The sequence below is a fragment of the Bos indicus genome, chromosome 29 (assembly GCF_029378745.1).
Source record: "Bos indicus isolate NIAB-ARS_2022 breed Sahiwal x Tharparkar chromosome 29, NIAB-ARS_B.indTharparkar_mat_pri_1.0, whole genome shotgun sequence".
NCBI classification, from domain to species: domain Eukaryota; kingdom Metazoa; phylum Chordata; class Mammalia; order Artiodactyla; family Bovidae; genus Bos; species Bos indicus.
In genome coordinates this window covers 7,399,476-7,413,600 of record NC_091788.1, presented here as the reverse complement: position 1 = coordinate 7,413,600, position 14,125 = coordinate 7,399,476, and the positions used below count along the sequence as shown (strand labels likewise).

Here is a 14,125-nt window from a genome sequence, read left to right as displayed (position 1 = left end):
AAGATCCCCTGGAGAAGGAAATGACAGCCCACTCTGGTATTCTTACATGGGAAATCCCACGGACAGAGGAGCCTGGTGGGCTACAATCCATAGGGTTGCAAAAGAGTCAGACAAGACTTAGCGACTAAACACCAGTAACAACTATCATGATCGCACTTCCTTTTCTCATTCAATTTTTGGATACTCCTGGAAATAATACTTGCTCTGTTTAAAACTATTCTCTCTGCTCGAATGTAGATATAAGGTCAGAGAATTTTATGTTTTGGTCAGAGAAATGTTGACATTTTCAGTACTTAGAACATTGCCTGGGATAAAGGCATTGCTAGTTATATCACTGTTGAATGAATGACTACATGACTGAATGAATATATATAATGAGTCTTGATTTCCTGTAGAATAAACTTTAAAATAGTTACCATGCCTTATGAAGCCCTGCAAGAGCTGGCCTTTGCTTGGCTTACCTGTCTCATTCCCCCAGGCTCTCAGTTCCTCCTCAGTTTTTGTATTCTAGGCCCCAGACACTCTTCTCTTTCATTTGAATTTGGCCAACTTCCATCTTTAATTCCTACATGGATATGCAGTTCATTGAAGAGGCAACTCTAAACGTCATCCAAGCAGCTTCCAATGACACAGACTCCTACACCATTCTAGTCTTCTCTGTTGGCACTCAGCATCTTATTACTTGTCAGTATCTAGGATGATAATCACTATGAGGGCAGCGATCCTGTTTATCCTCTTCACTGCCAACATGGATACCTGAAGACTGTTAGACAAACTACTTGCTGTCATTAATGAAAGTGACTTGAATTAGGAATATTGTCTATGTTCTGCCCTCATCCTCCATTTAAAATCTTTCTTTTCTTTCTCGTTTTCCTGCCAGGTTTCTGTTCTTTCTCTTTCTAATTCTTGGTTCCTGGTTACTTTCAGTTTATGATGGCTATTAAAAATATTGCCGGCGTGATATTGGGGCTTCCTCAGTGGCACTAGTGGTAAACAATCCACCTGGACCAAGAGATGTGGGTTCAATCCTTGGGTCAGGAGGATCCCCTAGAGTAGTGAATGGCAACCCACTCCAGTATTCTTACCTGGAAAATTCCATGGACAGAAAGGCCTGGTGGGGGCTACCGTCCATGGGGTTGCAAAGAGTCAGACACGACTGAGGGTGCATGCACACACACACACACATTTATTTTAATGGAGTTATTGATGGAAATACATTCTCATAATACAATATTATATGCATCTGTATGTGTGTGTGCAAACAAGTAACCCACAATCTTACCTCTCATAAACATTTTTCAACAATAGGTAACGTGCATTTCAAACATCTTTCTGTGAATATATACAAGGGAATGGCTAAATATAATATAGACATTAATGTCAGTTGACTGCCTCTCCTAGTTGTTTTTGCAGTTATTTAATCCTAAGATCTCTAACTGTGCTAACAATCTTACAGAGTTGTATTGGAATTAAACAAATTAACATTTGTATGAGGCTTCAGCCAGTTCCTGGCACACAGGAAACATTATGTGTGTGTTAGTTGCCATTATCACAGTGAGGGCACTGACCCGGAGTGACCTGAGCTGTCATGTTATAGGCTGAAGTAGGGCAACTGTAAGCCGAGTAGGTAGAAGAAAGACCCAAGCATCTCTGTAACAAGCTTTGGAACAGCTGAAGCCATCAGAGCAGTCGTCCGGCTTAGCTAGCAGAGCCAGGTGCCAAGTGACTGAATCAGAGTCAGTGAGATAGCTACAAACAGCTATAAGCTCTTTGGAAAAGTGCTGCAGATCTTAATTAAAAGTTAAACTTCATGTACTGTCAGTGTGGAGACCTTTCCAGGTTTAGCACTTATTCGCCTTTCTCCCCTCCCACTTTCTCCCCCCTATCCCTGCATATAAACATGCTCACACATATGCATGGAGCAAGAGGAAGGTCATTTCATTCTTCTGCTTGAAAAACTTCCCTGGCCCCACACAGTCCATAGGCTAAGGTCCACACTCCTTAGTTAAAGCTGTCTTCAGAGGATGGCCCTAATACTTCCATCTTCTTTTTTTTAACATTCCCCATCATTTATTGCAGATTGACACACACTTACTGAGGGCCTGCTCTGTGTCAGGCATCGTGTTAGATGCTAGGGACGCAAAGATAAGTGAGATACAGTTATGTCCTTGAGAAACTAAATGATTCAGCAGTAGCGGGGGATGGGGGGAGATAAGGATATAGGACCTTAAAATCTGTTTGAAAATGTAAAGAGGGAAGCAGAATTTGCTTTAGAAATACAGAATAGGGGGCTTATCAGTGTCTAAGTACAGCAAAGAAAGTATCAGAGAGAAGGTGACATCTAGGCAGAGGTGAGCAGGAATTATTCAAGTAAATAAGGCAGGGAAGGTAACACATGTATGGACATGGAGGAATCAAATAGTGTTGTGTGTAGATGAGAATTATAAGCAGCCCTTGATACTAGAATGTAAAATGAGAATCGTAAAGTGGTGGTGAATGAAATTAGAAAGATCATAGGAGGGTGAGGGAACTCTATGCCAGGTTGAAAAACTTGGATATATCCCTTAGAGTTATGAAAACACTGGTAAGTGTTGAGCAATTAAATAAAATGGACAGATCTGTATTTGGATACATTATGTACTAGCGAGATGAAAAAACAGAGGCATGTAGCATAAATTTGGGAGTAGAGAAATAAAATGGGAGATTACTGCAATAGTCAAATGTGAGATGATAACTTAGCCAAGGGAAAAGTTTTACAAATAAATGGAGAGGAGGGATAAAAATATTTAGCAGTGCCAATAGGAGAACTTGTTGAGTGACTGGATATGGGTGGCCAGGGAGAGGGGAGAGTTTATATGACTCACTTCTTTTTATTTGGAGAAATGAGAATGATGGTGCCATTCAGAGCCTCAATGCTGCATACTCTTTCCAGTATGATCTTCTTCACTTTAAAAATTTTTAATTTTATTTTTCTCTTTCTTTTGTGGCCACACCATGCAGCATGGAGGATCTTAGTTCCCTGAATTAAGGGGGAATTGAACAGGAATTGAACCTGTGTCCCCCTGCATTTGAAGCCTGAAGTCTTAACCACTGGACTACCAAGGAGGTCCTCTTCTTCACTGTTTTAAAAGTGAACTTGAAGACTATGCCTCAAGACTAAACCTTCTTAAATTTCCCCAGGGTTAGGTGTGGCCTTCTCCATTTTTCCATAATACTTTGCTCATTCCTCCCCTATAGCACTTGGTCGTGAATATACAAATGAAATTTTTTTGTCCTATGTTTTGTAAAATTATCACAATGAGCATGGTCTACTTTTTCATTCAACAGAAAAGAATTTTATTATTACTATTTGGACTATAATAATATGCTGGGAAAACTGGGGTTAAAAAACAGACATAATTCTTATATAATTTACCATCTTGTTGGGAGAGAGATAAGACTCTTTCCCTCTCCCAGGAGAAGCGGTTATTGTTTACATGCTTTTCTCCCACTAGATTATTAAGTTTCTTGGAAAATTAGACTAATTTTATATTTCCAGGTTTTCTATTTATCTGTTACATTTTCTGGTACACACTAAGGCCTTAATTTGTTAAATGAATTCATACTTGAAAATCTCAAAGACATCTCCAGCTGATCTTGTCTAAAACCAAACTACTGATCTTTATCAAAAAAAGCATTTATTTCTCCAGTCCTCAAGGCAGAAAACTGGGCAGCCTTACTTAATATCCATTGCAACCAATCATCTGTATGTCCCGTTGATTCTACTCCAAAGTACATCTGAAATCTTCCAATGCACTGTTCAGCCCAAGACACCAAGAACTTTTGGTGCCTGCAGTGGCAAGCAGCGGTAACCACCCCATCTATCTCCCTGGTTCCACTTTCCATTCATCTCCAAATTATTCTCCCCCACAGCAAACAGAATAATATTTCAGAAATATGCATCCAATCATGTTTTCTTCTTCTACTACACTCCCTGCAAAGGTTTCTCAATGCACTTAGGATTAAACACGCAAATCCTGAACCTGTTCTGTAAGGCTGTATGTGAACCAGCCCCTGCTCTCTTTATGATCTCTTATCACATCGTTTTCTCATTGGCTTATCCATAAATAGACCTTTTGTCTTAGCCAGAAATGCCCTTCTCATCATTTTTTGATAGCTACGTCTGTATTTATCACTTAGGTCTCTGCTAATTTTCACTTCTTTAGAGAGATCTTTTATGATCACAAATTTAAATTATGTCTCCCCTACTATCTTCATTTTCTAAAAATGCTTATTCTTTTGCTTCATACTCCTTAACACAATCTGTCTGTGCCCGTGTATGTGGGACAGGGGGAGGGAGGAAGAGGAAAAGAGTCATATCTCTCTCCCAACAAGAGGGTAAACTACATAAGAACCATGTATATTTTTCAACCCTAGTTTTATCCAGCACATTATTCTAGTGCAAATGGTAATAATAAAATACTTTTCTATTGAGTGAATGAAAAGACCATGTTTCATTGTGATAGTTTTACAAAATATAGGACAAGAGTTTACATCATTACACTCATGTTCAAGGTGTTTAGCCATGTAGATAGTTGAATCTGTGAAATACTTGTTCAATTTAATGATAATCCATATTGAAATAAGAAGTTATGAATAGAAAAAAAGTAAAGAAATAGTATAAAGGAAAAGATCACCAATACTGATTTTTATTTCCCTCACAAGAGAACCAATTGTATTTTTTTTCTTTCTTATATTTTTACTCTATGTGTGTGTGTGCTTTATTTCATCTGTTTAGCTAAATTTAATAAAAACTTTATGTTCAGCCCTGACTTGGCTCTGGGGACACCGGAATTTATGAGTATCAGAAAGCTTATCGTCTGTGGTGAAAATGGGACTCAAATGCTGTCACAAGGTACTTGGGTGTTTTATTAAATCAGAATTTTTAATTTTTTTTAAGAAAAGGAAAGTTTTCTGCATAAATACCACTCACTGAAAACAAAGTCTTAATGTGAGCTGGTCTCAGAGGGCCCAAAATCGCAGGATTTTTAGAACCAGGCTTTTGCAATAAGCTAACACAGCTACCATGGATAATCTCTTGTCCTGTGAGGGATTGAGTGTAACACCAATGACGTTATAATCTAGCCTCTAGGAGTCTGTGTTAAATCCATCTTAATTGTAAAATGACCAGATGACCTGACCTACCAGGTGGGCCCTCTGCCTGAAATGTCTTTTTCTCTTATTTTCCTGGAAAACTTAGTTTCACAGGTCCCCTTCTCATACTTTCTGTTCACAAATCTGTATCCTTTACTTTATTGTAATCACACTTTTACTTTTTGCCTCTCTCATTAACTTCTTGACAATAGAGTGGCATATCTTTATTTTTATATATTTCAGTGTTAGGCAAAAAGGTGCATAAAATGCATTTACTAAAGGTTTATTGAATAAATTGGAAGGAAAGATGGAAGGTATCATTCGGTTTTCATATTGTAAAGATTAGAAACAACTATAAACTACCATTTTGAGAAGACAGTGACAATCATTTCCTAACATTTTTGGAGGAAAAACTTCTAAACCAAAACATCACGAAAACAACAACAAAAAAAACAACCCTCCCAAAGTACCCCCCAGATCAGGGAGACACGAGTCTTACCCTGTGTTGACATTATTTGAAAACTCTAATGAGTTAGAGGTTTCTGGTTTAGGTTAGGATAAGCACTAAGAGAAACAAAGAGTTTTAGACCAAATTCTACCTAATTCTGTGCTATCCTTTGGCCCTTGGACATAGCATGACGTATTTTAGTCTCTTCCCGGCCAATGTTTCTCTCTCTACTCCTCTCTACGCCTCCACAGTTAACTGGGGTCCTTCCTAGCAACTTCTGGGAATATCCTGAAGATGGGCTGAAAATGCCCAGTAGACAACCTAAGGATTCTGGTCCAGTTTAGTGGTGAAGGCAGGAATGTAGGCTGATTTCTCTCTGAGATACAAGATTTTCATGATTAGCCTGGGTGTTGGGAAGCATTCTGTTCCTAAGGGAACTCTTTGTTGCATAAACAGTTCCACTAAGATGAGGACCGCTTGGAGATGTAACCCCCTCCCACGTCTGTGTCCTTCCGGAGTTTGGAGGGAGGTGCCTGTGCTGACATGGTGCTGCGTGTACCTGTGAGGTCGTCAGTGGGCCAGGACCCCAGCTGGCACGCCTTGCAGGTATACTCATCAAAGACATACTCGTTCTCCTTACAAGGTGTGCAGGTCCAACAGCAGCTCACCTCTCCCTTCCGGATCACCTACGGCAAATATCGACATTTTTGATTATTTTTTTTCTCACATAGATAAAAATACAGCAATCTCCTATTCAAACATACTGCTTTACAAAGCCGAAAGGGGCTTTCACATAAATTATTTCAGATGTTTTTGGTTAGTATGAATATGGACATTCTCATTTTATAATTAAAGAAACAGACTGAGTTTAAGCAACCAGTCCAACATCATAAACCTGGTTGGAGACAGGGTCAAGAATGAAATTAAGTGTAAATCTCTGGATAATTAGCTTTAGCTACCTGTACTAATGAAGTGACTGTATTTGTGCTCACAAGTAAATATGTTTACATTTCCATATGTGTAAATGTAACTGAATTTCCCCCAGAGTTTGTGCCTTTCTTTGCTTCAAATTATGAATTTTTGCTTTCTGGATTTCCCTTGGCTTCCTGCCACTAGTTGAATAATTGTTAGGGAAAAAAAAAAGCCCCTCGTGGTATATCTATTAAAGTTTAAAAAAATCTATCTATATTGATAAAGCAATTAAGAATTTGTTTTGAATTCAGAGGCAGAAGATGCTTTTTCTGGAGATCACTTCTTAGACTGTTTCTACTAAAAATCTGGCTCAACAATTCATCCCATTCCTTCCTATTCTAGTAGTTTTGATTTGCTTGGGAGGAAGAGGGATAAGGTCACTGAGACTGTTATATTCCTCTTCATCTGTTTCATTTTTTAAAAAGGCAATGGAAAATAATTGAAATAATTTAACAGCTGAAAGAGTCCCAGATGTTATTCTTTAGAAATGGGTCTCTCTCTCTCTCTTTTTTTTTTTTTCCCCCACCAACTGGTACATGAATAGCCTCTGTGGAATAGAGACAGCATTCATTAAACATTCCTATAAATAATTAAATCTGTGATTAAAAACTAGACACAGAAGTGATTACACTTCAGATTCCTTGTCTGAGATGCTAACTCTGTTAACGACCTTTGATAATAACGTCTGGATTTCTGTAGCTAAACACAGTTGTAAGCTGGCACGCCTTTCTTCTATTCTGCACTGTCCCTCGTGCTGACTTTTGGCACTCCAGCAATATAAGTAGGAAATGATGACAAAAGGACCTGAAACATCCTTTCCCTAAAATAACCAGATACATGAGGCAAAACTGCTAATCAGACCTGCTTCATCTATCTAAAGCTTCCTTCATGAGAATATTGACTGTGTACAGGTAATTTAGTGCATGCCATATGGTGTCATCTCATTGAAACTTTGGAATAGCTCTGTATAAGGCAGCTAGTTTTATTTTATTCATTTTTTTGGGGGTGGGGGAGAAAACTAAAGTTTAGAGAGTTCGCACAACATGTGGGTAAATGAGAGATCAAATAATGCCTGTTGGACTTGGAGGTCATGCTCATAAATATTGAGCCTTATTGGTTTATATCAAGATAGGGTTCATGATATTTTGAAATAGGTGGAGGAAAGAGAATCAGGGGGTACCAAAGTTCCAGTCTTACTTATGGTGTTGTTCAGTCGCTCACTTGTGTCCACCTCTTTGTGACCCCACAGAGCAGTAGCTTACCAGGCTCCTCTGTCCATGTGATTCTCCAGATAAGAATACAGGGTTGCCATTGCCTCCTGCAGGGGATTTTTCCAACCCAGATTTTGAACCCAGGTCTCTTGCATTGGCAGGCACATTCTTTACCACTGAGCCATCAGGGAAGCCATCTTACTTAGAGCCACCAAATAATTGTGTAGCCTGGAGCAGTCTCCCAGCTGATTCTCTTTCTTCCAACCGAGACTAATGCTTTTGAAATAAAACCTGTGTTTAGAGTCCCCTGAGGATTAAATCTGTGGCGAAGGGAATGGCAACCCACTCCGGTATTCTTGCCTAGAAAAATCAGTGGACAGAGAAGCTTGATGCTCTATAGTCCATGGGGTTGTAAGGAGTCAAACACAGCTGAGTGAATCGAGTATCATGATGATTTGTAAACTGTGTGTGTGTTAGTTGCTCAGTTGCGTCTGACTCTTGCGACCCCATGGACTGTAACCTGCCAGGCTCCTCTGTCCGTGGAATTCTCCAGGCCAGAATTCTGGAGTGGGGAGCCATTCCCTTCTCCAGGGGATCTTCCCGACCCAGGGATGAAACCCAGGTCTCCTTCATTGCAGGCAGATTCTTTACCATCTGAGACACCAGGGAAGCCCTTGTAAACTGTAGAATACTTTTAAATATTAACTATTTTATTAGTAATATACATATACATACCCACATAGAGATATGGAATTCATTTTCAGGGTATTTTCAACCACACTTGGTAAAAAATTATCATTGGGACAGTTACTAGATTTTGTAATGCAAGGAGGCACATTTCAAATGCTGAAGGATTCTTTCTTAGCGGCCTAGCAAACAAAAGCACTTGCATTTTTCCTCTTAGAAATATGCTGACTTTCTGTGATTCAACTTGCATGGCTTTATAAATTTCAGTTTTTTACCAGAAAAGCTCATGACCTTTTCCAAGATTAATTCCAATTATTATGATCTTTTTTGAATTGATAGGGACAACATAATGTCTTCCGATCATTAAGAACTGGTTTGTTTTACCTTTTGTCATTTGTTATATATGTTCTGTTTCACATTCATTTTGAATACAAGAGGTGCTGACAGTTCTTTCAGACTAATTTCCAATCTTTTTGAACACCCTGGAAGTAGTATGCTTTCCTTATGAATAACAATATGTAAAATATTTGACCCTTTGCCAGACTAAGTGTCCTTTCATGGACCCTAAATTAACAAATCTGACCGATGCTATGAGGTGTTGATATCATTAGGGAAGCTGTTCAGTGACCATTTTAAGCCATATCAAGAAAGTGTAGTCAGTTATATATTTCAGTTCAGTTCAGTTGCTCAGCAGTGTCTGACTCTTTGCAATCCCATGAACCGCAGCACGCCAGGCCTCCCTGTCCGTGACCAACTCCTGGAGTCCACCAAAACCCATGTCCATTGAGTCAGTGATGCCATCCAACCATCTTATCCTCGGTCATCCCCTTCTCCTCCTGCCCTCAATCTTTCCCAGCATCAGGGTCTTTTCAAATGAGTCAGCTCTTTGCATCAGGTGGCCAAAGTATTGGAGTTTCAGCTTCAACATCAGTCCTTCCAATGAACATCCAGGACTGATCTCCTTTAAGATGGACTGGTTGGATCTCCTTGCAGTCCAAGGGACTCTCAAGAGTCTTCTCCAACATCACAGTTCAAAAGCATCAATTCTTCGGTGCTCAGCTTTCTTTATAGTCCAACTCTCACATCCATACACGACCACTGTAAAAACCATAGCCTTGACTAGACTGACCTTTTTTGACAAAGTAATGTCTCTGCTTTTGAATATGCTATCTAGGTTGGTTATAACTTTCCTTCCAAGGAGTAAGCATCTTTTAATTTCATGGCTACAATCACCATCTGCAGTAATTTTGGAGCCCAGAAAAATAAAGTCTGACACTGTTTCCCCATCTATTTGGCATGAAATGATGGGACCATATGCCATGATCTTCGTTTTCTGAATGTTGAGCTTTAAGCCAACTTTTACACTCTCCTCTTTCACTTTCATCAAGAGGCTCTTTAGTTCTTTTTCACTTTCTGCCATAAGGGTGGTGTCATCTGCATATCTGAGGTTATTGATCTTTCTCCCAGCAATCTTGATTCCAGCTTGTGCTTCTTCCAGCCCAGCATTTCTCATGATGTACTCTGCATAGAAGTTAAATAAGTAGGGTGACAATATACAGCCTTGACGTACTCCTTTTCCTATTTGGAACCAGTCTGTTGTTCCATGTCCAGTTCTAACTGTTGCTTCCTGATGTGCATACAGGTTTCTCAAGAGGCAGGTCAGGTGGTCTGGTATTCCCATATCTTGAAGAATTTTCCACAGTTTATTGAGATCCACACAGTCAAAGGCTTTGGCATAGTCAATAAAGCAGAAATAGATGTTTTTCTGGAATTCTCTTGCTTTTTTGATGATCCAGCGGATGTTGGCAATTTGATCTCTGGTTCCTCTGCCTTTTCTAAATCTAGCTTGAACATCTGGAAGTTCACAGTTCACGTATTGCTAAAGCCTGGCTTGGAGAATTTTGAGCATTGCTTTACTAGCGTGTGAGATGAGTGTAATTGTGTGGTAGTCAGAACATTCTTTGGCATTGCCTTTCTTTGGGATTGGAAGGAAAAGTGATGTTTTCCAGTCCTGTGGCCACTGCTGAGTTTTCCAAATTTGCTGGCATATTGACTGCAGCACTTTCACAGCATCATCTTCCAGGATTTGAAATAGCTCAACTGGAATTCCATCACCTCCACTAGCTTTGTTCGTAGTGATGCTTTCTAAGGCCCATTTGACTTCACATCCAGGATGTCTGGCTCTAGGTGAGTGATCACACCATCATGATTATCTGGGTCATGAAGATCTTTTTTGTACTGTTCTTCTGTGTATTCTTGCCACCTCTTCTTAATATCTTCTGCTTCTGTTAGATCCATACTATTTCTGTCCTTTATTGAGCCCATCTTTGCATGAAATGTTCCCTTGGTATCTCTAATTTTCTTGAAGAGATCTCTAGTCTTTCCCATTCTATTTTTTTCCTCTATTTTTTTGCACTGATCACTGAAGAAGGCTTTCTTATCTCTCCTTGCTGTTCTCTGTAACTCTGCATTCAAATGGGTATACCTTTCCTTTTCTCCTTTGCTTTTTGCTTCCCTTCTTTTCACAGGTATTTCTAATGCCTCCTCAGACAGCCATTTTACTTTTTTGCATTTCTTTTTCTTGGGGATGGTCTTGATTCCTGCCTCCTCTACAATGTCACGAACCTCCATTATATATTTAATGGAGTGAAAATGAGATCTGGTTGGGAAAATAGAATTTGGGATTAAAAAAGACTATATAAACATTACAACAAATTAACTAGTATTGAAAATATGGTAACAGGGAGTTAAGTTCTTCCACTGGGTAAGTTATTCCTGGGAGAAAGGGGTAGAAAAGCATATATAAAGAAATCTCCTGAAACAATCATTCAACATTTTGAAGTTACAGGTTCAAACTGTATTGCTATGAAGGGTCAAAACAGACCACTTCCATGTAGTAATTTATACCAGCTAATCTTTATATGGGAAGGGCTGGAAATTATGGACAGTTGATATTTTAAGTGAGTCTAAAAAGAGTTTCACATGAAGAGTTTAATTGCAAGATGATTGGTCAAGATGCAAATGGTCAGTGAATATTAGGAGTTGGCAACCTTTTTCTACAAAAGACCAGATAGTAAATATTTTCGGCTTATGGTCGATAGCCAGGGCTGATTAAGGCTACCCCTCTAATGTTTTTTTCAAATAGCTCCCCTCCCACTTTCCACTCTCACTGTTGCTTCCATAATGCAGGGCCCTTGGCATCACTGTTGCGGTGTCCTTTTAACTTGTCTCTTCTTTCTTTATTCTTTTCTCATAACTCTTCTCATGAATCTTCACTACTCAGACGGTAAAGAATCTGCCTGCAATTCAGCAGATCCCTGGGTCAGGAAGATCCCCTGGATCTCCAGTATTCCTGCCTGGAGAATCCCTTGGACAGAGGAGCCTGGTGGGCCACATTCCATGGGTTCACAAAGAGTTGGACATGACTGAGTGACTAACACTTTTGCCTTAATATGTCAACATCTTGGACAAAATTTTTTCAGACTCCTGGTTAAAAATAAGTTCAACCTGTTTAGTATGGTATCCAAAACTCTCCACAAATGTGGCTTCAATCTATCATTGCAGCTTTCTCTTTCACAGTAACCATTTAGAGCACTGCACCCTAGCTTAATTCACTGTTATTCCAGAACAATCTGACCACTTCTGTACTTTTCCTGTTGTTCTTCCCTCTAAATTGATGACTTCCCTGCATCCCTCTTTGATATCATATCCACTTTTCATGGTTCAATGTCTGACATTTTATGGAGAAGACATTTGTTCCTTTCTTCTGTAAGAACTTATTTAAGCTCCCTTTTATTTTCTTTCTTTTAATGAAGTCATCACATTTTATATAACATTACTTCTCTGTGCCCACACGGTTGTTCCTCATTGAGACTATTAATCTTGTGAGAGTAAATGTGTCTTACTTATTTTTGCCCCACTAATGTAAACTATTACATTAGAGGAGTTTGATAAATATTTGTTGTTAATTAGAAATTGATGTGAATTCCAGCTGTGAACTCTTTATTCCCAGGAAGCACGTCTTCTAAAGGCTTACATGAGTAGACAGGGTGTAAGCATGACTCACCAGTTGGTTCAGTCAGTCCCACTGCTAAGACTGTTCTGGGTTTTACTAAGTATTGAAAGGACTTAATAAGAAAAGAATTAGATGTTTTTGACATTAGAAGCTTACTGTGGAAAAGGCAAAACAAATGTCTCAACTTGTTCAAAACATTCAGTGATAATGAATCCATTAGAACTTACAACAAAAATGAAAGAAACACAGGCTCTATTTTACCTTTATCTGGCCTTTTTCACATGGTTCACTGCACACAGATCTGATGATGTGGCTTTTCTTGGCCCACACTTCATCATCATCCATTTTTAATTCTCCATTGTCCCAGCTTCCAACATTGATATAATCAAAATAATCTTTTCCCATTTCTTTGAAGTTCATTATTTCATACCTTAGAAACAAGAATGTAATAATTATTCAGCTAAAATATAAATATTCAGCTATGAAAAAGCAACAGATTTCTGTCCTCCAAAATGTACCTATTGTCATATTAGTGACACTGGAATTTTCCATGACAGTACACTTAGAATAACAAAAAGCTTGTCTGTTTTACTTTCTCTTCAGAGACCTTTTTTTTTTTTTTTTTAAACTTTGAAGCTTACACCTGAAATAGAAAATAATCCCATGTGAGAAGGTGACTTGACCTCAGCGTGATGAAAGACAGTTTTGGAAAAACTTTAAGAAGTTTAAGGAAGTACTTCTTTAGGCTTCTTAAAAAGACAGCAAGGTTTTCATCTCTGAAATAAAATGATAAATTTCCTTTGTTAACTAAGTGAGAAATTTGGTAAATCTTTAATCTTAGCTTCAGCTTTAGAGAATGTGGAGGTAATTTGGATAGGATCTGAGCCTTTCTTATTTTATCCTTTATCAATGGCTAAACTCATTGTATAAAGACACTTTAAGGAATGATGTTTAAAATAGTTGTGACAATTGACAGCTTCTAAAGTACCGTATGCAATGTAGAAATGCTGGAAAGTACTAGTACCTTGTGAATTCTCAGCCTTTATCATCTCTTGTTCTTAGGCCATGTTGTCTGTTTTATATACTCATACTTACAAATCCCCACAATATAATGTTTATATGTTTGCTTTAAATAGTGATTTGTACTTAATCTGACGTTGATTCTCCATGTCTCCTCTGCTCAGTTATGGTTATTCCCAGGCATCAACATGTGTGTGTGTGTGTGTGTGTGCGTGTGTGTGTGCGCACGCGCATGTGTGTGTCTGACTCTCTTCGACCCCATGGATTGTATTCTGCCAGGCTCCTCTGTCCATGAGATTCTTCAGGCAAGAACACTGGAGCCGGTTGCCATTTCCTCCTCCAGGGGATCTTCCTGACTGAAGGATTGAACCCGAGCCTACTGCCTGTGTCTCCCGCATTGGCAGGCAGATTCCTTACCTCTTGAGCCACCTGGGAAGCCCCAGGCAGTCACGGGGCCTCTTAAACCTTATTTGTCAGTGGACTCCTATTTATCTGTTGGGGTCAGAAAACTTTTGCTATAATGGGACAGATAGTAAATATTTTAGGCTTTGTGAGATGGCTTCTGCTGAAACTACACAACACTGTTAGAGCAGTGTGAAAGAGCCATAGACAGTATCTAAACAAACAACTACGCCAGGG

The 14,125-nt window shown here is 39.0% G+C and overlaps 1 protein-coding gene across 5 annotated transcripts in view; it reads right to left on the bottom strand.

The window, feature by feature from the left end:
* GRM5 (glutamate metabotropic receptor 5) overlaps nucleotides 1-14,125 on the bottom strand; it is a 790,030-nt gene that overhangs the window by 94,547 nt on the left and 681,358 nt on the right. For all 5 annotated transcript variants that reach the window (XM_070783148.1, XM_070783144.1, XM_070783146.1 and 2 more), the window contains 2 exons: nucleotides 12,728-12,896; nucleotides 6,141-6,267 (listed from right to left, as the gene is read on the bottom strand). In XM_070783148.1, the coding sequence (XP_070639249.1) occupies nucleotides 6,141-6,267; nucleotides 12,728-12,896 (296 nt within the window). The remainder of the gene's footprint in view (nucleotides 1-6,140; nucleotides 6,268-12,727; nucleotides 12,897-14,125) is intronic.